General features: G+C 67.6%; 1 protein-coding gene across 4 annotated transcripts in view; it reads right to left on the minus strand.

Annotated features, from left to right (window-relative positions):
* Window positions 1-2,927: 2,927 nt before the first annotated feature.
* PPP2R3B (protein phosphatase 2 regulatory subunit B''beta) overlaps window positions 2,928-24,885 on the minus strand; it is a 58,999-nt gene continuing 37,041 nt past the window's right edge. For all 4 annotated transcript variants that reach the window (XM_042926565.1, XM_042926568.1, XM_042926567.1 and 1 more), the window contains exons 3-13: window positions 17,601-17,704; window positions 17,301-17,403; window positions 16,499-16,573; window positions 14,763-14,849; window positions 13,734-13,890; window positions 11,591-11,639; window positions 10,830-10,919; window positions 10,436-10,611; window positions 6,012-6,130; window positions 5,818-5,924; window positions 2,928-3,742 (exon numbers count right to left, since the gene is read on the minus strand). In XM_042926565.1, coding sequence (XP_042782499.1) covers window positions 3,592-3,742; window positions 5,818-5,924; window positions 6,012-6,130; window positions 10,436-10,611; window positions 10,830-10,919; window positions 11,591-11,639; window positions 13,734-13,890; window positions 14,763-14,849; window positions 16,499-16,573; window positions 17,301-17,403; window positions 17,601-17,704 — 1,218 coding nt within the window. In that variant the 3' untranslated portion in view covers window positions 2,928-3,591. The remainder of the gene's footprint in view (window positions 3,743-5,817; window positions 5,925-6,011; window positions 6,131-10,435; window positions 10,612-10,829; window positions 10,920-11,590; window positions 11,640-13,733; window positions 13,891-14,762; window positions 14,850-16,498; window positions 16,574-17,300; window positions 17,404-17,600; window positions 17,705-24,885) is intronic.

The following is a 24,885-nucleotide window of genomic DNA, read 5'->3' on the forward strand; positions in this document are numbered from 1 at the left end:
CCGGCCGCCAACCCGTTCGATGCCATCTGCAAAGAGAGCAAGCGGCCGCAAGGTGCGGAGGGGGCGGGGAGGGGCGAGGGTCGGGAGGGGGGAGGGGCGAGGGGTCGTGAACGGAGAAGGGCGGGGGGGGGGGGGGAGGAGGAGGAGGGAGGAGGAGGAGGAGGAGGAGGGAGGAGGAAGAAGGGGGAGGGGCGAGGGTCGGGAGGGGGGAGGGGCGAGGGGTCGTGAACGGAGAAGGGCGGGGGGGGGGAGGAGGAGGAGGAAGGAGGAGGAGGAGGAGGAGGAGGAGGGAGGAGGAAGAAGGGGGAGGGGCGAGCGGTCGGGAGGGGGAGGAGGAGGGGTCTGGGGCGGGGAGGGGCGGGGGCCAGGGTTCGGGAGCGGAGAGAGGGCAGGGGCGAGGAGGGGTCGGGAGCGGTCGGGAGGGGGTCGGGTGGGGGCGGAGGAGGGGTCGGGAGCGGAGAGGGGAGGGGCGAGGGGTCGTGAACGGAGAAGGGCGGGGGGGGGGGGAGGAGGAGGAGGAGGAAGGAGGAGGAGGAGGAGGAGGAGGGAGGAGGAAGAAGGGGGAGGGGGCGAGCGGTCGGGAGGGGGAGGAGGAGGGGTCTGGGGCGGGGAGGGGCGGGGGCCAGGGTTCGGGAGCGGAGAGAGGGCAGGGGCGAGGAGGGGTCGGGAGGGGGTCGGGTGGGGGCGGCGGAGGGGTCGGGAGCGGAGAGGGGAGGGGGGCGCGGGGGTCGGGAGTGGGGGGCGCGGGGCCGGGGCGTCCGGGCCGTGGCTGACCCTGCCTGCCGTGCAGAGCTGCCCGCAGCCACCGGCTCCTCCTGGACACCAGACACCTTGGCCAGCTCCTCCGCGGGGGACCGAGAGCCGAGGACCCCGTCCAGGGGCCGCAAGGCCAAGCGGTGAGCGCACCGCGGGCGCTGCTGTGCTCCTGTCGCCGGGCGGGCGGGCGGGCGGGGCGGGGAGGGTGCGACGGGGGTGGGGGTGGGGTCCCGCGGGGGGGCCCGAGGCAGGGGTGGGCTGTGTGTGGGGAGGGCAGCCAGGGAGGGGCTCTTCCCCTTCCGCCCAAAGCGTGGAGTAGGGCGCACAAGGGTGTTAGGGGTGCAGCTGAGCCCTCATATGGGGGCTGTGTCGCCTCCATGTGTCTCTGGGTCCACACCCCCCCCCATCTCCACCTTGCCTGCCGCCCCCTTGTCTCCCCACCTCTTGCCACACTAGCGCACCCTGCCGCTCCCGCCGGCGCCTCTTGCCCCAGCGGGGCCCCTGTTCTCTGGCCCTGTTTCCTGCAGCAAATGGGCCGCCAGTCCCCCTGCTCCCTGAGGGGCCTCCTGCCCCAGGGTCTGTCAACAGGGACAGGGACCCGACCGGAGGCAGAGTCCCTGGAGGCCGTGTGTCGGTCTCCCTGGCGAGCGAACCCCTTCTCTCTCTGGCAGGGACATCTTTGACGTTGACTTCCTGTCGTCAGAGGATTCGGACAACTCTTCCAACGAAGACGTGGACGTGGAGGGCATCTCCGTGCAGGTCTGTGCCGGCCAGGCCTCTGGGAGGCGGCCTCGCGGGGCGCCGACTTCGGTTCTGGAGGGTGCCCGGGGGGGGCGGGGGCAGGGGGCTGCCTGCCAGGGTGCCCCTGGAGGCGGGACGGCTCTTCTGCCACGGGGGCTCCGGGTGATGCCGTGGCCGCTGTGCCCGTGCGGGAGCGCGCGTGTCCTCCTGTGTGCTCCCCGGAGATCCAACTCCCGGTCTGACGGCTCGACGGGTCCGGATGGGTCCGGGCGGTGGTGTGCACAGCTTTCCGTCTGTCCATCCGAGTGTCTGTGTGTGGGTCCTGAGGGTTGTCTGTCCGTCCCCAGGGAGGATCCGACTGAAGAGGAAACCCCCCACCCCGTGATGAGCTCCCCCTCCGTTGCTGTGTTCTGTCCCCCGTGGCTACCCACTCCTGGGGCCGGGGGGCCGGTCGCCTCCGAGTACGGCCGACCCGGGCCCTCCAGGTCTCTAGGCAATGACAGCGACCCCTGCCATCTGCACCCGTGGATCCGAACCCCTTCTGTGGGGAGAGGGCTGTGTGACCGCTGACCGGGACCTTGGGATGCCCACCCAGGTGCCTACCAGCTGGCAGCTTTCTCTCCGGGCGACTGCTGTGCTTGGCTGGACGGTTCCAGAACCAGCTGTGTTCTCCGCCGTGGAGCATGGTGCTGGGTCCCTCGTCCTCGCGGTCCTACGTGTGGCGGCTCTGGGTGGGCCGCCGGCTGTTCCTGTCACAGCCCAGGGCCTCGCTGTCGGGCATTTTGTGACGTCCGGAGCTGTGGGCCAGCTGCGGGGCAGGGAGGGCCCGGGGAGGCTGCGGTCTGGTCAGCACGGGGCGCTCCAGACAGATCGGCTGTGCGGACTTGGGGCAGGGGCCTGGGCTGGATGCTTTTGGGTCACCCTCCCCCGGACATGCAGGGTGGGGCCTTCTGCCCTTCAAATCTCGTGTTGGTGCCAAACCACAGACCCTTCTTGGCCACTGTGTAGAGGGGCACGGCCCCCCGCGCATCCCGCACGGAGAACCAGCGGCCCCCCCCCCCCCCGGCATGTGTGCGTTGGACCCTGGCCTGGGGGTTGGCTGCCTGGGTGGGACGTCTCGTCCCCCCACCCCTCTGGTCCCGTCCCCTCTCCTCCGTCCCAGTTCTGTCCCCAGCAGGACTTGGGAAGCTGCTGTAGGAAAGCGCTAACCCCCCCAACTCCCTCCCCCCCCCGCCCCGGCCGTGGGGTCAGGAGCACGGGCGCCTCGCCTGCAGGCCTTGCGGGGACGGCCATCTGCTGGACGCTCCAGGCCCAGGGCCTGTGACCCTCGGCCGGGCCTCCCATCCCCAGAGCCGTCCGTGCCAGACGGAGTCTCCCTCGTGACACTGCCCTGTGCCCCCAGTAGCGTCGCTGCCTGGTGTCCCTGTTCTCTGTGACCTTTGTGTGCTGTGTCTGTGTCGTGGGCTGGGCGAGCAAGGCCCGGCACGGAGAGTCTTTAACTTCTTTATTTGAAAATACAAACGTGATCTCGTAAAACGTTTTTAAATCGCTATACACACCAAATAAAAGTTAACTTTACACGTTTTGTACACGTACATGAAAACGTAAGTACGCTCGAGGGGGCGCACCCTCCCACACCCTGCACGGAGGGTCGTGGCCCGGGCCGTGCCCGGAGACGCTCGTGCAGACGAGGCGGAAGGTCCCGGGGCTTCTGGAATGTTCCCGACCGACTCCGTGAGAACAACACGGGGCCACCCAGCACCCAGAAGTCCGCGCACGGCCGGCGACCCCGAGGCAGCTCCTTTGGAGGGGAGCCGTCGGCCAGGCCGGGTAAGTGTCCACACGCCTGAACTCGACGGCTAGCGGGGCCCGCCAGCCAGGGGTTCTTGCACGGGGGTCGGCCCCTCCTGGCCAGGCGGGGACAGGAGCTCCATGACCACGTGACCCGCTTCGTGTCGAATAAAAATTCGTCATCTCCTACAAATCACTTCATTTTCTATAAAAGACAGCTCAACAATCAAACAGCTTTGGCTTTTACACACAAGCTGCCTCGCGTCCAGCCGGCTGGCCCGGACCCCCGGCCGCGGGCGCACGTCACGAGGGCTGTAGGTCGGCGTCGTCGCACGCGTACTCGTACAGGTCGACGGTGCCCAGGGCCGAGGGCGCCTCGAAGAAGGGCCTCTGGGCCAGCGGAGACCTCAGGACGCTCAGCTTCTGGTCCACGGGGCTGAGCTCGGCTTCGTACCTGCAAGCAGGGGCTCGTGAGTGTGCTGGGGCGCGGCCGAGGCAGGTGGCCCCCACGAGCCCCCACGCGGGCCGAGCTGTGGAAGGCCCTCCGTGAAGTGCCCGTGGCCACGGGCCGTGGGCGCCAAGGCCACCTGGCGGAACTCGGCGTTGGGTCTGGACGGATGCCGCGACCCCTGGTCGGGATGACCCATCTGCACGCGGGACTGGGGACAGGGCAGGGACGCGTGCCGACTCGCGGTCGGCGTCGTAGCCGACGTTCTAGGCCGTGCCGCAGGCCGGCGGAGAGGAGATCGAAGCGTGCTGCTCCAGGCCACGTGCCTGTCGGCGCAGAGGCCCCCGCCGACCCCACGACACGCTTACGTGGCCACCGGGTACGGTCACCACAAGAGGCAAGTGCCAGGTCGGTAAGCCCCACGGGGGTCGCCAGCAACGCGCAGCGGTATGCTGCAAGTTTCCAACCTCCTTAGGGCGCCTGGGTGCCTCAGTCCGCTAAGTGTGTGACTCTCGACTTGGGCTCGGCTCACGATCTCACAGTTGGTGGGTTCGAGCCGTGCGTCGCGCTCTGCGCTGACAGCCGGGAGCCTGCTTGGGATGCTCTCTCTCAAGAGTAAATCTTAAAGCCCCACCTTCCCAACACCCCAACATCAGGAAGCCCTTCTGTGACAGAAGGCGAGAAGATCCACGTGCCGAAAACCACAAAACATTTGCCGGCAGAAGAGTCAGAGACCCAACTTGGCAGGCAGCGCGGCGTCGCGGAGAGGCCCAGCACCTCCACGCCGGGCTCTGCCGCACCTCGGGCCCGCAGAGGCAGTGTGGAGGGACGTGGGGGTGTGCTTCTGTGACAGGCCGGAAACGCACAATGGCCGGACGACGGCCAGCACCTGCCAGGGGCCCAAGTGGGGAGGAGTCTGGGGGTGACGGACGCAGGCCCTGCTAGATCTCAAACTCCGGGGAGTGGGGCTCAGGACCCTGGCGGCCCCGTGGCCGCCGAACGGGGGGCGGGGGGTGCCTCTCGTACGCGGGCCCCGCTCCTGACCCCGTGTGACCCTGACCCGGGGGCCAGGCGGCCCTGAGGGGGGGCAGGGGGCGGCTGGGTGAAGAGCCCTGACGGGAGCAGAGAACCCATGTGCCGCCTGAGCCTGTCGGGTGCCTGTGTGGAGGCTGGGGTGCCTGAGCCCCCCCACCGTGTGCACCCCGCGCGCCCAGCCACGCTCGTGGGAGCAGATGCCGCGCTGATGCCACACGCGGTCAGCCCCGGGTGAGAGGGCATCCATCCGCACCTGGGCCCCGAGGCCCCCGTCCCCCCACGGGCCTCGGGTGCAGACACCGAAGACGAGATTCCCCACTGCGGTGGCCCCGTGCGGGCGTGTTGGGTCCCGATTTCTGAGCTGGCCTCTCAGACCCCAGCCCCGCAGGGCGTCCGCCCTGCCAGGCCCCTCGGGGAGCCCCCCACCCGGATCACTGCCTGGGCCCCCCGCTCAGCGTGGCGGGGGGCGGGGGGAGGGGGGAGGGGGACGGCTCGGCAGGTCACGTCCTGGGGAGCACACAGCACATCGGGGTGGGCGTGGGGGACAGAAGGGGACAGATGGTGCCCTGGGTGGCAGGCCTCACGCGGCCCGGCTGCAGGGCCCGCTCTGGGCCGACCTGGCTGCTGCTCGTGGGTCCCGGCCCCAGGGGACAGGCGGCAGCACTGAGGGGCTGTTTCCGGGCAGGGGGCACTCGCTCCCGGGTCCCCGCGAGGCCCCAGAGCCTGCGGCAGGGGCCTCGCCTCGCGGTGGAGCTCTGCCGGGGGCGGGGTTTGTGTCCGGGCCGCGCGGCCGGCGCGACTTCCATTTGGGGTTCGGGACACCCGCAGCTGCCTTTCCCTGCCCACGGGGTCCCTTGTCGTGGGGGCAGACGCTCGTCACACGGGTGTCAGAGGCCCCCCCCCCCACCCGGAGCCAGGCGGCGGCCCCCGTGAGTCGCCGGCTGCGGACGGCGCCCGTCCGGGGCCGGGCCCGTGTGCTTGGAGAGGAGGCGCCCGCCGGCCGCCCGGCCGCCCCGCGTCCCCGCGCGCTCACGCACACGACTCACCCGTCGTCCCACGGCTCTGCCGCAGCCTCCTCGGCCACCAGGATGTCGTACTCCTCAGCCGCGTACTTCTCCCAGTCGGAGAGCTCGGGGCCCTCGCTCTCGCTCTCCTGGATGCGACACGGGCGTCACGCGGCGCGCACGCGGCCGGCCCCCCCCACCCCCGCCGCGCTCCCTGCCACGCCTGCCCCGCTCACCCTGAGCAGCGACACCTGCTCCTTCTGCTCGTGGTCCAGGTATTTCTCGATGTTGAAGAAGGTGTCAAAGAACACGTGGGCCAGTTTGCAGTTTTTCAGGTCGTGGAGCGTGATCTTCCCTGCGGGACGTGAAGCGTTTTCAGGACGGCTACTCCCGGGGGCGCGTTCACGAGGGTCTGTCGGGGGGGGGGGGGGGGGCGGTCCGCGTCCTAACTCGCCGAGAAACCCACGCCCAGCACTGCACTTTGTGACACCACCGGGCCAAACGCACTCGCACACGTGTGGCCCGGAATGGGAGGAGCAGCGCAGGAACAGAGCGGAAGTCGGCCACCAGGGGGCGCCCAGCACTGCACCTTGTGACACCACTGGACCAAACGCACTCGCGCGAGAGGGTCTGCGGTGTGGGCGGAAGGCTGGGGGGGGGGGGGGCAGCCGGGACCAGAGGCCTGGGGTCCTGAACAGTCGCGCGAGAGGGTCCCCGGTGTGGGCGGACGGCTGGGGGGGAGCAAGGGGGGACCAGAGGCCTGGGGTCCTGTGTGGCCCGGAATGGGAGCGAGGACGCACGTGGAGGAGCAGCGCAGGAACAGAGCGGAAGTCGGCCACCAGGGGGCGTCCGCCACCCGCATCACGGCGCCACCGACCGGGGACAGCAGCAGGGCCCGCAAGCTGCGGCCAGGACCCCGGGACGAGGGGCGGACACAGCCAACACCCCAAGACCGCGTTTCCCCCAGACACGGAAACGCGACAGGAACGGCGGCCTCACGGCCCGGGAACAGTGTGCCTCTGTCCCTGCCACGGTGCCCTGGGGCCCTTCCTGGTGCCACCGCTGGCCTCCCCGTGGGTCACGGGCTTCTCGGCTGCGGGGTGTCAGGACCCCCCCCCCGTCGTCCCCCCCCCGACTCCCTGGCCGACCCCGCGGTGCAGGCGCCCGGGGCAGGGACCGGGGCCGGTCGGGGAAGGGGGGGCCGGCATGCGCGGGGCTGTCCCGCCCCGGGAGTCCGGGCTGCGTGTCGCCAAGGTGGCGAACGCGGGAGCCCAGAGGCGAGACCCAGGGTCGGGGACGCCCAGCTTCGTGACGCCGGCGGGACGGGGTCCTCAGCTGACAGCACACGGCCTTTCACAGGGGGGGCCGGGCCGAGGGGACACGGGGGCCCGGGAGGGCGCCGGAAGCCACGGAACAGGGGCCACCGCAGCTCACCCCGCCCTGGGTGGGGTCTCCTCACGTGGCGGGGGCGAGCCCTCCCCAAGGTCCCCGAGTCGAGCGGCGCGGGCCGTTCCCAGAGGGGGCGTCCCCCACATCAGGGGGCCTGTCCTCCGCCACGACCGACCGTGTCTCTCCCTCAGGGGGCACCGCGCGTCACACGGGGTGTCCCGTTTCGTGGCGGACCCTCGCGCACGCGCACTGGCCCGCACCCGGCGGCGGCCCCTCCCACGGGAGGAGCGGCCCCTCCCACGGGGTCCCGCCCACAGGAGCCATCGCTGGGAGAGGGGCGCGTTTGCTCCCTCACTCATGGGGGGGGGGGGGGACATGCCTCCCACAAGGGGGGGCACCCCCACACGCGAGCACACGTCACACGGGTGTCCCCCCACATGTCACAGGGGTCCTTCCCGCACACAGCACGGGCACCCCGTCTCAGGGGAGGGACATCTCACGCCCAAGGGGGGATCGCCTCACACACGGGGGCGGGGGGAGGGGGCATCTCCTCACTCACGGGGGGGGGGGGGGGGGGGGGTATCTCCTCACTCCCGGGGGGGGGGCATCTCCTCACTCCCGGGGGGGGGCATCTCCTCACTCCCGGGGGGGGGGGGGTATCTCCTCACTGCCGGGGGGGGGGGGCATCTCCTCACTCTCGGGAGGGGGGCATCTCCTCACTCCCGGGGGGGGGCATCTCGTCACTCACGGGGGGGGGGGGGCATGTCCTCACTCCCGGGGGGGGCATCTCGTCACTCACGGGGGGGGCATCTCAGTCACGGGGGGGGGGGGCATCTCATCACTCACGGGGGGGGGGCATGTCCTCACTCCCGGGGGGGGGGATCTCCTCACTCACGGGGGGGGGGGGCATCTCCTCACGGGGGGGGGCATCTCCTCACTCCCGGGGGGGGGGCATGTCCTCACTCCCGGGGGGGGGCATCTCCTCACTCCCGGGGGGGGGCATCTCCTCACTCCCGGGGGGGCCATCTCGTCACTCACGGGGGGGGCATCTCCTCAGTCACGGGGAGGGGGGGCATCTCGTCACTCACGGGGGGGGGGCATCTCCTCACTCCTGGGGGGGGCATCTCCTCACTCCCGGGGGGGGGGGGGCATGTCCTCACTCACGAGGGGGGGGCATCTCCTCACTCACGGGGGGGGGGGGTATCTCCTCACTCCCGGGGGGGCATCTCCTCACTCACGGGGGGGGGGCATCTCCTCACTCACGGGGGGGGGGGGTATCTCCTCACTCCCGGGGGGGGCATCTCCTCACTCCCGGGGGGGGGGGGCATGTCCTCACTCCCGGGGGGGGGCATCTCGTCACTCACGGGGGGGGCATCTCAGTCACGGGGGGGGGCATCTCGTCACTCACGGGGGGGGGGCATGTCCTCACTCCCGGGGGGGGGGGCATCTCCTCACTCCCGGGGGGGGGCATCTCCTCACTCCCGGGGGGGGGCATCTCCTCACTCACGAGGGGGGGGCATCTCCTCACTCCCGGGGGGGGGGGGTGCATCTCCTCACTCACGGGGAGGGGGGGCATCTTGTCACTCACGGGGGGGGGGGCATCTCCTCACTCCTGGGGGGGGCATCTCCTCACTCCCGGGGGGGGGGGGGGCATGTCCTCACTCCCGGGGGGGGGGGATCTCCTCACTCACGGGGGGGGGGTATCTCCTCACTCCCGGGGGGGGCATCTCCTCACTCACGAGGGGGGGGGGGCATCTCCTCACTCTCGGGAGGGGGGCATGTCCTCACTCCCGGGGGGGGGCATCTCCTCACTCACGAGGGGGGCATCTCCTCACTCCCGGGGGGGGCATCTCGTCACTCACGGGGGGGGCATCTCCTCAGTCACGGGGGGGGGGGCATCTCCTCACTCACGGGGGGGGGGGCATCTCCTCACTCCCGGGGGGGGGGCATCTCCTCACTCACGGGGGGGGGGTATCTCCTCACTCCCGGGGGGGGGCATCTCCTCACTCACGAGGGGGGGGCATCTCCTCACTCTCGGGAGGGGGGCATCTCCTCACTCCCGGGGGGGGGGCATGTCCTCACTCCCGGGGGGGGGGCATCTCCTCACTCCCGGGGGGGGCATCTCCTCACTCACGAGGGGGGGGCATCTCCTCACTCTCGGGAGGGGGGCATCTCCTCACTCCCGGGGGGGGGGGCATGTCCTCACTCCCGGGGGGGGGGGGCATGTCCTCACTCCCGGGGGGGGGGCATGTCCTCACTCACGAGGGGGGCATCTCCTCACTCCCGGGGGGGGCATCTCGTCACTCCCGGGGGGGGCATCTCAGTCACGGGGGGGGGGGCATCTCGTCACTCACGGGGGGGGCATCTCCTCAGTCACGGGGGGGGGGGAGCATCTCGTCACTCACGAGGGGGGCATCTCCTCACTCCCGGGGGGGGCATCTCGTCACTCCCGGGGGGGGGCATCTCCTCAGTCACGGGGAGGGGGGGCATCTCGTCACTCACGGGGGGGGGGGCATCTCCTCACTCCCGGGGGGGGGGTATCTCCTCACTCCCGGGGGGGGGCATCTCCTCACTCACGAGGGGGGCATCTCCTCACTCCCGGGGGGGGCATCTCGTCACTCACGGGGGGGGCATCTCAGTCACGGGGGGGGGGCATCTCGTCACTCACGGGGGGGGCATCTCCTCAGTCACGGGGGGGGGGGGCATCTCGTCACTCACGAGGGGGGCATCTCCTCACTCCCGGGGGGGGCATCTCGTCACTCCCGGGGGGGGCATCTCCTCAGTCACGGGGGGGGGGGCATCTCCTCAGTCACGGGGGGGGGGCATCTCCTCACTCCCGGGGGGGGGCATCTCCTCACTCACGGGGGGGGGTATCTCCTCACTCCCGGGGGGGGCATCTCCTCACTCACGAGGGGGGGGCATCTCCTCACTCTCGGGAGGGGGGCATCTCCTCACTCCCGGGGGGGGGCATCTCGTCACTCACGGGGGGGGGCATCTCCTCACTCCCGGGGGGGGGGGGGCATGTCGTCACTCCCGGGGGGGGGGATCTCCTCAGTCACGAGGTGGGGGGGCATCTCCTCACTCCCGGGGGGGGGGGGGCATCTCCTCACGGGGGTGTATCTCCTCATCCACGTGGGGGGGGCATCTCCTCACTCATGGGAGGGGGGGACATCTCCCAGGGGCGGGGCATGTCCTCACTCACGTGGGGGGATCTCACACGGGGGCATCCCTTCCGCGTAGGGGCAGCAGCGTCTCCTCCCAGGGACGTTACCTTCGCTCTGGGGCTTCACCAGGTCCAGCATCTGGCACAGGCAGTCCTCGAAGGGCAGGGCCTCGATGGCCATGCTGTCCAGCCTGCGGCACTGCTCCTCGTAGAAGTACTCCAGCTCGAACATGGACAGGGCCCCGTCCCCGTCCAGGTCCATGCAGCGGAACCAGTACTCGATGCTGCGGTCACGGCGGGTCGGGGCGAGCCTCGGTCAGCCCGGCCGTCCGGGACGCGAGGACCCCGGCCCGGCCCCCCCCACCCCCACCCCCCCCACCGGCCCGGGGCCGGCCTCGCCGGGACGCGGCCCTGCTGGCGCCCACGCTCGGGGACGACCGCCACCCCAGGGCTTCCGAGCGCCGTCCCCGAAGGACCGCGCGACGGCCGCCGAAACGCGTACCTGGTTGGAGTCTTTTTGTCTTCCTCAGAGATGAGAAACCAGACAAAGTCGGCGTAGCTGAGCTTTCCTTCCTTCTGGACTTTTCTGCCCCTGGGTTCCGGGCGAGAGTAGCAGATGGAACGGGGTCAGGGGGAAGCGGCCTGAGGCGGGACGTCCCCACCCGCTCCCCGCCATGAGTGGGGCCTGGCGTGCGGCCCGTCCTGCACTTGGCTCCCACGGGGGGAGGCCCGAGAGGACGCGCGCCACCACGGGGGGCGGTTACCCTGCGACCGCGGATGGGGCAGGGGTGGCCGCGCGGCCTCGGTCACGGCCGCCGCGTGGCCTCCGACGGCCCTACTCCAGGGCTCCCTCAGATGCCCCGGGCCTGACGTGACCCACCCACACGGGGCCGTCCTCAACCACCCCTCACTGATGACCTCTTGTGACAACAGCGTTCGCCCCCTTCTGACCTCACGTGACACAGACGTGCGTCCCCTCGTTTATGATCTCACGTAACAGACGCGTGTGTGTCCCCTCTGATATCACGTGACGGACCTACGTCTCCCTTTCCCTTGAGCTCACGTGACAATGGCAAGTATCCTCCCTTACGTGACCTTGTGTGACAACAGCACGTGTGTCCTCATGACCTCACGTGACAAGAGCACTCATGCTCGACACAGGACAAGATCACATGAGGCAGCGAACGAGACAACGGGACACAGGGCTCAGAACACGGGCCGCAATCACCAGAAAACCCAAGAAGCGGTGGCTGTGACACGTACCTGGTCACCGCCCCTGAGAATATCCTCTCGATCATCTTGGTGGACAGAGCTGTGGGAACGGAATCGGGCCGTGAGCCGCGTGCGCACGCCCGCGGTCATGGCCCGACCTCACGCGAGCGGGGCCGGCCGGGCGGGCTCGGGTCACAAACGCCGAGACCCGGGCCGGGCGGGGGTGCCACAGAGGGCCCGAGTCCCGCACGTGTCCTCCCCGGCGTGCCGTCCCCAGGACGGAGCCCAAATCCAAGCCGCGCGAGTGGAAAGCCGACCCGGGGGCTCCGAGAAGAAACGTGCCGGGAAGAGCCAACACGTGTCTATTCCCGCTTCCAGGTGCCCCGACTCCCAACTCTCTCCCTTCGTGATCAAAACCAAACGCGTCCAGCTGACCCCTGACAGAGGGGAGGTGACCGGCTGACCCCTGACAGAGGGGAGGTGACCGCATCGGTCAGCGGAGGTGCCGGGCCCGACCCGGCACTGAGCCGGGAGCTCCAATGACATACATTCATCCTCTCCCAGGGCTGCTTCCTCCTGAGGCCTGTCTCCTGGGCGTGTAGACGCCGTCTTCGCCCCGTGTCCTCACGCGGTCACCCCTCTGTGCGTGCCTGTGTCCTCGACCCCTCTTCTCGTAAGGACGCCAGCCCTATGGGATCGGGGCCCACTCGACCGACCCCATTTTACCTTAATCCCCTCTTTTTAAAAACCCCACCTCCACTGACAGGGCCATTCTGGGGTCCTGGGAGGCGTGGCTCCGAAAACGAACGGGGGTGGGGCCCAGAGCAGCCCGTTCCAAGCACCGTGCCCACAAGACAGGGAAACGAAGACAGCGTCTGCCACGTCTCCCAATTCATGCTACGCCGATGAACGTCGCCCTGATACGAAATGACCGGATGCTACAAGAGGCTCAACTGTGTCTCCCCAAAACACACGCCTGCATCCTGGTTCCTGGCATCCGGACGCGGGTCCTTAATTGGCAACAGGTGTTTGCAGACGGGATTAAGTGAAAGACCTGAAACGAGCTCACCCTGAATGATCAAGATGGCCCTAAAGACAATGAGCGTCCTCGTAAGAGACAGAAGAGAGACGCAGACACAGAGGAGAAGCCATGTGAAGGCGGAGGCAGAGACGGGAGGGACGCGGCCACGAGTCCAGGGACGCCTGGAGCCTCAAAAGTTGCAACAGGCAGGAAGGACCCTCCCCCTGGAGCCTCTGGAGGGAGCACAGCCCTGCCAACCTGGATCTCGGTGGCCCTGCCCCTCCTGGATCCCAACACCCCTGCCCTGCCTGGATCTCAGCAGCCCTGCCTGGATCTCAGACTGTGGTCTGCAGAAGTGGGGGAGGAGAACTTCCTGCCGCGGGATGGCCCCGGTTTGTGTGGAAACTTCTGCACAGCCGTCCTGGGCATCGGTGCTTCGTAAATTCCTTGACTCTGGAGTTTGGGTCTTCAGACAAAAACAGGATCCCGTTCTATTGCCTTAGACCCTGTGCTATGGCAGCCCCAGGAAACATGCCCTCTCACTTGGATGTGGAGGTCCAGAGACTGAAAACATGGAGCCTCGAAGGGAACGTACCTTGTGGCTGCAGAGGACGGAGTCACCTCCAACCCCCTCCGCCTGGCTGCCACTGCCCACGTCAGACAACCCTGTGGGCCCCAACGCTCTCACAGGTGGGGCTGGCTTACGTGGGCAGGTCGGCCCCCCGCGTGTCCACGTGCTGCCGTCTTCCGTGTGCATGTGTCCCACGTGTGTCCCCGTCTCTACTGCTGTGCCCCGCACGTCCCGTGTCTACCCCGCGTGTGCCCTTCACGTCCCCCGTGTCTGCCCGTCTCACGTATTGTGCCCCGAGCGTCCCGTGTGTCTCCATATCCCGTGTGCGCTGCGGGTCGCGTGTATGTCCGTGTCTCACAAACGCCCTGCAAGTGCCAAGTGTGTTCCTGTCTCACGCGTGCACGTCCCGCGTCTCCCGTGTGTGTCCCGCCACCACAGACCACTCCCGGAGACAGGAGAGGTGAACGGGAGAGGAAGGCGGTTTTAGGCATCGGGCCACAGGCCCGGGGGAGGCGGCCATGGCCAGCGGCACCGGCCAGAGCCGAGTACCCGAGGGGCCGGCGCTCGTGGGCCCCCTTGTCCCACGCGGGCCGCGAGCTCACCGTGGTCATTGTGCCGGGCCAGGTCCTGGGAATCGATGAGAAGGTCGTGGTCCGTGTCCAGCTCCCAGAACTTGCAGTAAATCACGTAGAAGTGCTCGTACGAGAAATACTCTGTCAGCTGGTTGATGTCTGCTTCCTCCTCCAAGAGCGCCACGTTCTGCCGACGCAAACCCAACGAACCTGCTACCCTCCTCTCGGCGCGATCCCCACGGGAGGGGGCCCCTCGTGGGTGGGACCGCCGGGCGGCTCACGTCACAACGGGCCCGAGGGGTGGGAGCACGGCACCCGGGTCGGGAGCCCACCCAGGCGAGGGTCTGGCCCGAGACTCGGCGCGGCTGCCGCTGGCTGCGAGAGGCAGTCCCTGCGGGCGTCCACGCTCTCACCGCTGCGGCCTCCCGATGAGGACGGGTCTGCCCCGTCCTCACTAACGTCCACACGTCCGTAGAACCCGAGTGAGGAGGGCACCCCGCACCCCAGTTCCCACGGTCCTGCAATGGATGCTGGGAGGTCGCTGGGTAGACGGTTGGGTAGAGGGTGGAGGATGAAGAACGGAACAACAGAATGATGGAAGAACGGTGGAGGGAGAACGGAAAGGTGGAGGATGGATGGAGGGAGGAGGGAGGAGGGAGGAGGGTGGAGGATGGAGGGAGGAGGGTCGGAGGATGGGTGGAGGAGGGTGGAGGATGGAGAGAGGAGGGTCAGAGGATGGGTGGAGGAGGGTGGAGAATGGATGCAGGGTGCACGGAGAAGGGTTGAGGATGGAGGGAGGAGAGTGGAGGATGGAGGGAGGAGGGTCGGAGGATGGGTGGAGGAGGGTGGAGAATGGATGCAGGGTGCACGGAGAAGGGTTGAGGATGGGTGGAGGAGGGTGGAGGAGGGTGGAGGAGCGATGGAGGACGGTCTAGGTTGGATGGAGGAGGATGCAGGAGGACGGAGGAGGACCAGAACGCAAGATGGCAGACGGAAAGGCAGATGGGTCTGAAGAATGGGCGTACGTAGGCCCTGCGTCCCTGCTGGCCGGCCGCCTACCTGCAGGAACGTGCTTCTCCGGAGCTCCGCACACGTGATCCTCCCCGACCAGGACCTGTTGACGGTGTAGAAGATCCTCTGTATGACCTGCGGGGGAAAGGCCGTCAGCGGAGCGCCCGGACCCCCGGCGACGCAGGACCCCGTGTCTCTGGCCGAGGCCCCGCCCTGCACGTGCCCGACAGCCGCGTCAGGGAGGGGCGCGCTTCTGGGCCACGGGGTCTGTCCGCCCACTAGCAGCGGCCCGGCCCGCTCAGGTGGGCCCGTGCGGGCGACGGACGCACCTGAGCTGGGATGGGGCCGTGGTCAGGACTTCCCGGAAGGCCAGGAGTCCTCACGGCGTGCTCAGAGAACGACCCGCTCCGACCACGTCCACAAACGCAACTCACCACCGGGTCGGGAGCGTCAGCGGAAGGCCGGAGAGGGCTGCACACCAGGCTCGGCTCTGAATCCCAGATGGGGACGGCCTGTCCTCACCTGTCCTCATCCAGGACATCCGTCACCTGTCGTCACCTGTCCTCGTCCCAGGACATCCCCTCACCTGTCCTCACCTGTCCTCATCCCAGGACATCCCCTCACCTGTCCTCACCTGTCCTCATCCCAGGACATCCGTCACCTGTCGTCACCTGTCCTCGTCCCAGGACATCCCCTCACCTGTCCTCACCTGTCCTCACCCAGGACATCCGTCACCTGTCGTCACCTGTCCTCGTCCCAGGACATCCCCTCACCTGTCACCTGTCCTCGTCCCAGGACATCTCTCACCTGTCGTCACCTGTCCTCGTCCCAGGACACCCCTCACCTGTCCTCGTCCCAGGACATCCCTCACCTGTCCTCACCTGTCCTCGTCCCAGGACATCCCTCATCTGTCTCACCTGTCCTCGTCCCAGGACATCCCTCACCTGCCCTCACCTGTCCTCGTCCCAGGACACCTACCACTTGCCTTTGTCCCAAGACATCCCTCACCTGTCCCTGACCTGAGAACAGAATGTGCGTGAAGGGTGCACATACAAAGCCTTGTGCAACGTGTTCGGCACCCAGCGTCCTTGGTTACCACTCACAACTGCGGTCACCTTCCCTTCACGATGACCCCTGATGCCAGTGACAGGGGAACCAGGACAGGATGGCGTGTGGCCTCCCCAGGCAAACACAGAGCTCCTCTCGTGCACATCCTGTGTCACAGAACGCGCGTGTGTACCCGGCCAGAAAGCCCACCCGCACGCCAGGCTCAGGCACTGGGGAGAGGGGAGCCCGCTCGGGAGGAGAGTGCTGGCTGGCGGGCGGGCGAGGGCCAGGCCCTTCGTCCCAGGCCGCCCTCTCATGTGCCCAGGGGCTGGGGACAGGGCCGGGCAGTGAGTCCCCTGCCTCCCGGGCAGGCCGGCCCCTGGCCACGACGCTTCAAAGAGCAGGTAAGTGCCGTCCCAGAGCTGAGACGTCCTCCCAGGCTCAGCGGCCCCAGCCCAGCCCTCTCCCGCCCAGGGAGGGAGAGCAGACAGGTCTCGGGCACGCCCCCTCCCGCGTGCTAGAGTCTCACTGCTGGACGTGTGGCAAGACCCGGGAGGCGCTTCCCACGCTCGCGGTGCTCCGTGCCCACAGACGGGACCTCCGCCTCTCAGTGCCCCTCGCCCGGGACCCACCGGCGGGGAGACGGTGCCGACGCCTCATTCACAGGTGAGAGAGCCGGGGTCGGAAGGGCCACGGCCCGGGCACCCGGGGGCAGCGGACTGTGTCTGTGTACTCACGGTGGTGATGTAGCGGGAGTGGAACTCAGACGCCTCCTTCAGGAAGGCCAGGCCCGGGTGCGTGTTCACCACGTCCTGCGCACGCGAGACAAGACGGAGGTGGGGGACGCGCACCGTGCCCGCCGAGCCCCGGAGCCCGTCTGCCGCGTGCCCCCACGGCTTCCGCACGGACGCCCGCCAGGCGTGGCGGCGGCGTGAGCGTGTCGCTGCCTCAGCCCACGGGCTCGGAGACCACGGCCGGTTCCCAGGAGCCCGCACGGCACCTGTCCCCAGCAGCTGAGACCCGACGGGACAAACACGGAACGGCCCCCACGCAGCGGCACGCGTGCGACACCCTCACTTCCGAGCGGCACCCACGGGAGCCTTCAGGTCACGTCTGCGGGGATGAGGGCGCTACCGGGAAGGGCCGCGTGGAAAATGCCGCGACGCGAGAACCGCCCATGCTTGAGGACCGCGCTCAGGCTGCCCGACGCCCTGCACGGGCGTGGAGGGGAGGGGAGCGGAGCGCCGCGCGCGGAGGACGTTCTGGAACACCACAGCCAGCGCCTACGCCGCAGGAGAGCCCGCCAGGGGCCGGACTCCCCCCTCCACGGCCCCGCCACTCACACACGCTCGCACCGCGCGGGGCACGCGCGGTCCCGCCAGCGACGCGTGCTCGAAGGGGCGGGTCCCCGAGCCGTGTGTGTGGAACGCGCTACGCTGAGGAAAGGGAGCCCCGTCTCGCAGCTGGCACGCGGCGCGGAGGCAGGGGCAGAGCCGTGAGGAGGGGAGAAGGTGCCTGCGGCGCAGACGTGGGGCGCACCTGTAGGAAGGGGACGAAGTCCTCCTGCACCAGGTAGTGACAGCCGGGATTCATGAGCAGGTGGACGAACTTGGCCGCGTCGTCGTGACAGTTCTGGAGGATCCTGCAGCGACAGAGGACATGCCGGCGGTCCCCCCACGCCACGTCCACGAGGCCCCTCCCAGACGCGGGCGGCGGACGGACGCCGGGCCCCCCACCCTGGAGTCAGCCCCCTGCTCTCGCCATCTCGGCCGCAGGAGCCCGGGCCCGTGACGTCCCCCCTCCCGACACCCGCCCCCCGTGCTCCCGCCTGGGACTCACTTTCTCCACATGGCGACGAACTTGTGCACGGACACGGAGCCCGTGCGCTCTCCCCCGGCACTGCAGAAGAGCGGTCCCTTCCAGTACAGCGGGCAGCCGCAGGCCTATGGGACGGGGGCACAAGCGGGCGGTCAGCGCCTCCCGGGCCCCCACCGCAGCCACCACACCCCGCGCTCCCACGGGGCCAACGCAGACAACTTCTGCTGCGCCAAGACCCCTCTGGAAGCCCACGAGCCCTGCACACACAAGCTCCAGTGAGCCGCGAAACACACGGCATGTGTCCGTGCACCAGGGACAGCATCTGTCACATCGGGTGACGGGAAGGCAGCTCGAGGACGGGGAACGGACCACCCCCTGACCAGCACACAGCCTACCGGCAGGCAACCAGCAGGTGCCCAAACTCTGCACGTCTAGAAACAGCTCATGATAAACACGGATGATAGGACAGACAGCGTAAATTAGGAAGGGCTCCGAAATGCAACAGTGAAAACGCCGTCCATCGGATTCACCAAAGGAGCACTGACAGGGGCGTTCGGCCCGCGCAGCAGCACAGAAGGCTAAACGCCGGCAATCCAAGCTCCTACTGCAAAAAAGCAAACAAAAGAAGAAACACAGAACAGGCAGAAATGAAGACGAAAGAGAGCAAATATCTTAATACGGAAAATCAGCAAAACCGAAAGTCGGTTCTTTGAAGATCGAAAAAAGACCGTAACGCCCCTCAGAAAAACTCGTCAAGAACTAAAGAAAACACAAGTTACGAATGTCCGCTGTCACGGCAGTTCCCACAGGCGACGGAAAGGCAGGAAGCGCGGGATACCAATGACTTCACGCCAACACGTGCCACAGCTTTGGGGATACGCACAGACTCCCGGATCCAGGGGTCTAACCAAACGGACACAAGAAAAGGTCTGAACAGTTCTATGCAGCTGCAAAAAAACAAGCCTTAACTCCAAACTTTCCCACAAAGAAAAGTCCGGGCCCCAAAAGTCCGCCAATGAGCTTGTTGAAATATTTATGGAAGAAATCACATGCACCGCACACAAACTGTTCCAGAGACTGAACGTAAGGGGCACGTGCTAATTCTCGTTACGAGGGCTGCACATACACTGACGTGGGTCAGGAACGCAAGGAGCATTAGGAGCCGGTTGTCCATCGCGATCAGTAATGCAGAAATCCTACAGAAAACGCATCGTGAACAGATTGAACTCGGCCATTAAACAAACAGCGATGAAGAAACAGCACACGGAGAAACTAAGAACAGAGACGTACCTTCTTCTTCTAATGTTTTTTTGTAACGTCTACCCCCAGTGTGGGGCGCGAACGCACAGCCCTGAGACCAAGAGTCACGCACGCCACAGCCTGGGCCAGCCAGCTGCCGCAGGAACACTTACCGCGATGAAGGGAATCCACAGAAGGCCCGCGGCTCACGTCACGTGCCAGGGTGACGCGTGCAGGCCCCGTGCCTGAGCCGGGACCCGAGCCAGGGCACCGGTGCCGCAGGCCGGCCCAGCCAGGCGCCGCGGCCGGAGAAGACAGGCCTCACAGGAGGCCCCGAGAGTGTGGAAGTCACAAACGTGTGGCAGGGCGTGCGGGAACGCGGAGGGACTCGGAGGGCAGTGAGGACGCGCCCGGGCCGAAGCGCAGCCACGTCGCCAGGTGCAAGCACCGTGTCCGCGAGGCCGTTCTGGGCCCACACGCTGGCAACAACCGGAAAACGAACTCGTCCGCAGCGCCGTGTGCGAAACGCATCCAGAAACCCGTCAAGCGCGCACCCCACACGGTGTCACGTGTGCACAGAGCCGGGCACAGATCTTTGCCGGGACACCGAGGACCCCGTGCCGGGCCCCCGCGGTGGACGAGCCGACGCCGGTTCCCGGAACGAGCGACCCACGGGCTCGACGCGAGGCCAGCAAGCACGCAGCGGGTGTCTGTGGGACAGGGAAGCTCCTTTGAAGCTGCTGTGGGGACACGGAGGGCTTTGCAGGCTTACTGCTGAGTGACGTGCATGACCCAGGCGCATCTGGGCCACGAGGGACCCGCCGGCCGCCGGGAACAGAGTGGGGAACAGATCGGACCCCGGCAACGGATCCCGCGGTTCGGGGGCAACGAGTGGGCTCCAACGGGAGTGCCGCGCCACCGGGAAAGCCGCCCTCACGCTGCGCCACGAGCAGCGTGCGACGGGTCCCCGTCCGGAACGGGACCGCCACGGCCGCAAACCCTCCGCGGGAACACGTGGCGAGCGGGTCAGCCTGGTCCTGGAGCTGCGAAGACAGACTCCCCACACAGGACGCGGAGCACGCTCGGCCCCGGAAGGAGGCGCGCGTCAGCTTCACGTCAGCACCGTCTGCCGGGAGATGCCGTCACACGAGGGAACGGAACCCACTGGCGGCAACGTGAGCGTCTGACCACAGCCACGGGCGGCGTGTTCCGGAAGGGCCAGTCAAGGGGCCAAAGGCCGCCGCGGCCGCGCGTCAGCCCGAACAAGCAGTCACTCTGAGAACGGGACGCGCACACGGCCGTGCGCCTGCGAACACGCGCTCCGCCTCGGGGCTCGTGACGCAGACGCCAGGAACCGTGCGAGGAGGGATCAGGGCGGCCCGCACGGAAGCGGCCAGGTGTCCGCGAGCAGGGCCCTGCACGAACAGTCTGCACACCCACCCCCTTGGGGGTGCTGCCTTGGAGCCGGATCGCGGAGGAGAGCGCGGGGACCACACAGAAGCACCCGCGTGTTTCGGGTACACCCGAGCCAACGCTGCCTGGCGCAGCTGTCGAGGCATCGCACGGAGGCGGCGGCGCACGGAGGCGGCGGCGCACGGAGGCGGCGGCGCACGGAGGGGACGCAGGGCCGCCCGAGTCACGACAGGTGATGGAGGAGACCGTCCAGAAGAGGGCTGGAGGGCTGACGGGGAGCGGCCGGAGGGAACTGTCCGTGGTGCCAGGAACATCTGGAGGCTCGCTCTGGGTGGTGGCCACGCGGATGCGGGGACATTCGCGGCAGTCGGGACCGGGGCTGACGGCCCCGAGGCGTCTCCCGGCTCCGTGAGTCCGTCCCCGAGGCGGTCTGCGCCCACGAAGCCCTGCGCTCTCCCGTGAGGGGGGCCCTCCGCGCACGCGTTCCCAGGCCGTGCCGGCCCGTCCTGCTGCCAACCAGCCCCACAGCCAGAAGGTTGGCCCTCAGGCGCTGGCCGCGGCCGACACCGCCCCTCAGGACGCTCTGTTAACTTTCTGAAACGAACGGCAGCCGTCACCTCGACGACGCCACCGACAGAAAACCAGCTTACGAACAAGTCCAAACAAGAAGACGCGTCACGTAAGGAGACTCGGCCCCTCACCCTGGGGTCTCTGTTATCCCCGCGAGGCGGCCCCAGAACAGAGTGGAAAACACGGCGCAAGCTAGTTAATGCCGGATGAGAAAGAGAGAGACGCACGGCACACTGATGCGCGAGACGCCCGTAAAGCCGTGTCTACGAGGAAGGTCACGGCACCGCACGCGAACGTCAGTAAGGCCACAGCAGGCCGGAGCAGCCTCGTGCACGAAGCGGCGAGAACGCGGCGATCCCGGAGGGAGCCGAAGGCAGGGAGCCATCCCGAGAAGGCCGGAAGCCAGTGTGGCCGAACGCGGCCACAAAAACAACCCCGGAAGCGGAACGGCGGTCCTGGGAAAAGACCAGGAAAACCAGGCCGTGTGGCCGACGTGGTTCAGCACGCACACGGGAGACACACGCGCTGGACTGCACGTGCCAGGGCGGCCTCACTACGGCTTCTGACACGCTGGGTCTTATCGCAGCAGCTTAGCACCTGACGCGCCTGCACGGACACGTGGGACGCACGCCCTCAAGTCTCACGTGAGGACACGTCAATGTCCTCGGTCTACTAAGCGCACAGGGGAAGGAAACTGTGGTGAGGAATTCAACGTAACCTTCCCAGAAAGAAACAAGGGTGACCCCACGTGGGTCCCGTGCAGAATATTCAGGGAGCGAAACTGATCCCAAACACACGGTTCCGGAACACAGACTGGTAAGGAGCGCTTCCCGAGAAAGTGGATGAGGCCGGCCCGACAGCAAAGCAGACCAGAAATTCCAGGGACGGACGGCGGGAGACCCCAGTCGTGAACCGAGATGAGATTTAAGCCCCCGCGAGCCACTAGAAGCCGGAACCCGAGGGCACGTAAAGCGGAGACGATGGTGTTTTTGATAAAACGGGGTTTATCACGGCTGCTGCCACCGTGGGACGGCCACCGGTCTGAGTCCACGGCTACAGATGAAGAAAGAGCCACACCAGCACATCAACACTTGCAGGACAGCACTGCCCAGACGTCAGCGCCACGTCATGACCGTGCACGGTAAAGGCCGGGGGCACGTACGGACCGACGGGGGCCCCCTTAGTGACGGCAGGTGGGGGAAGTCTGTAGGGACCTACCCCCAGCACGCTGCATCACAGAGACCACAGCCCACACCGGCACAGGATGGGCGGGCTCACTGCTTCCACACACCCACCCGACCGGGAGCCTAGAACTACCCCGTCCATGACACCGCACGACTCCACGGGAAGAGGACGGCCCAGTCCCGAGTGCCCGCGTCCACGCCGTCCATGACACCGCACGACTCCACGGGAAGAGGACGGCCCAGTCCCGAGTGCCCGCGTCCACACCGTCCATGACACCGCGTGACTCCACGGGAAGAGGACGGCCCGGTCCCGAGTGCCCGCGTCCACGCCGTCTATGACACCGTGCGACTCCGTGGGAAGAGGACGGCCCGGTCCCGAGTGCCCACGTCCACACCGTCCATGACACCGCGCGACTCCACGGGAAGAGGACGGCCCAGTCCCGAGTGCCCACGTCCACGCCGTCTATGACACCGTGCGACTCCGTGGGAAGAGGACGGCCCGGTCCCGAGTGCCCACGTCCACGCCGTCTATGACACCATGAGACTCCGTGGGAAGAGGACGGCCCGGTCCCGAGCGCCCGCGTCCACGCCGTCTATGACACCGTGAGACTCCGTGGGAAGAGGACGGCCCGGTCCCGAGTGCCCGCGTCCACGCTGTCTATGACACCGTGCGACTCTGTGGGAAGAGGACGGCCCGGTCCCGAGTGCCCGCGTCCATGCTGTCTATAAGACAGCGTGATGAGGACGGCCCGTCCCGAGTGCCCGCGTCCACACCGTCCATGACACCGCATGACTCCGTGGGAAGAGGATGGCCCAGTTAAGATGCATGAGTAACACGAGCAGGGATGTCATCAGGGATGCACAGTTAGAAAGGAACGCGAGGTAAGATGACGGCTGCCGTTAGTCAAGAGGAAACCGTTAAGCGGCCAACCCTGAGCCCTGCCTACACACCCATGACAACGGTGCTGAGCTGGGAACGTGCGTGTCCCCAGAATTCCTACGCGGATGTGTGAGCCCCAGGGCACGCGTGTCAAAGCTCCTCACACCGCGTGCAGGGCGCGTGAGCCGCGTAGGGCGCTCAGTTACACCTCCAGGAAACCGCCGAGCAGGGAAACGACGGTGCGCTGACGCAAATAAACGCAAGAGAAGGTTTTCAACGTAATCGTGAGGAAATGAAAATAGAGCTCCGGCAAGTTCACGCGCACACGCGCCAGAACGGCTGAAAACAGGAAGTGCGGAAAGCAAGCGCTGGCGGGGGTCACGGGAGAGCTGGCGCTCGAGCACCGTGGCCGGAGACGCGCCGTGAACCGCCACTCTGCACAGCGCTGACGCCGTTTCTGGTCCAACCGGTCACCCGCAGCTCAGGTCTGAGTGTCTGCTCCCTGACACGTGCAGACGTGTGCACACGCACAAGCCCAGGTTTATTCTGGAAGAAGGGAGTAAAGAGGACATGAAAACATAAAGCAGTCATCCAGGAGGCTGGTGGACGTTCACGGGAAACCGTAAGTTCGTCTCCCAGTCAGGAAAGGAAGCAGAAATGAACAGCCCAGAGCAAAGGCTCATACGTGCCGACTCGATAAAGACTCTAAAAAACGATGCGAGATGAGAAAAGCTTTGAAGCAACAGATGCACGCGCTACACAAGGGACCACCGCAGACACAGCACGCATGAGGAGAACCGAGCCCAGAAATCAAAACCATGCACAGACTGATGCCGCCTACGAGACACGAGGAGAGAATGACGCTCTCGCATAAAGCCTGTGCCCTCGAGGACGGGCTCTGGGCCATGCGAGGGGACACACGCCCCGGGTTCCCACATGGTCCCAGAGGAGGCAGCGAGGGACGTGACGACGGAAGGAGGACACTTGACAGGCGGAGACCCGCGAACCCCAAACGGGGCAAGACCCACCACACGAGGGGGGACCACGCGCACGTCTCGCTGAACCGCCATCGCTGAAGCGCCCCAGACAAAATGTCCGCGAGTCAGGAGACACGCACACCAGCCGGGCCCCGGAACGCCACTTCCTGCGTATCTGACGTCAGGCGTCAGACATCCGCCACCGGAGCCTGGTGACAACACGCGTCTGCAGCGTGGCCTGCTCACCCCTGCTCGTCCCAAGCACACGGATGACATGAAATGACGCGCACACGTGGTGCCCATCGCAGGGTCACCGCGACGGCCAGCGGCCCCTGTGTGTGTCCCTGCGACGAGGGGGCCGGTGAACGCAGACTGCGGCTTGTGCCCGTGGCTGAGTGCTATGAGTGTGCAGGAAGAAGGGGCGCAGTCCTCGCGGGGCACCAAGTCCAGGGCATCGCGCCAGGCCCCCCTGCTTCCCGCGGGGGCTCCGGGGACGACGTGAAGATCTGCTTCTTACCGCCGAAACCGACTTCTTCACCAGCCAGCGGGCCGAGAGAGCTCAGCTCGTGTCAAGCCCAGCGACTCACACACACGTTCACACAGGCTCCTGCCGCAGCCACGGATCGGGCGGCTTGTTCGCCGAGTTCCGGAAGGAAGGGGACGGGGCGTGCGGGGCTTGGGCGGGACGGGACGGACCCCGGCAGACGCTGACCAGAGGCGCCCGGCCACTGCCGCGGGGCGAGGAGCCCTGGCGTGCGGCCGGGGAGCTCAGTGAGGGCCGGCAATCGACACAGGCGAGCCTGCGCCGGAAAGCTCGGACGCGTCCCAGAGACTGACTCTGCGCGAAGGGAAGTCTCAGAGGTTTCACGACGCGGGAAGCACAAAAGGGTTCGATGTTGGAAGCAGAGTGGAGTCAGGCGGGACAACGGGCCGAGGCAGAGACGAGGCGCTCACTCGGCACCACACGCCATGTGACACGGGGACGCGCCGTGCTCGAGGGCGCTCGTTAGGGTTTTGCCAGGTAATTAAACACTTCGGCGTTC

Source organism: Panthera leo, chromosome Y, assembly GCF_018350215.1.
Source record: "Panthera leo isolate Ple1 chromosome Y, P.leo_Ple1_pat1.1, whole genome shotgun sequence".
Taxonomy (NCBI): domain Eukaryota; kingdom Metazoa; phylum Chordata; class Mammalia; order Carnivora; family Felidae; genus Panthera; species Panthera leo.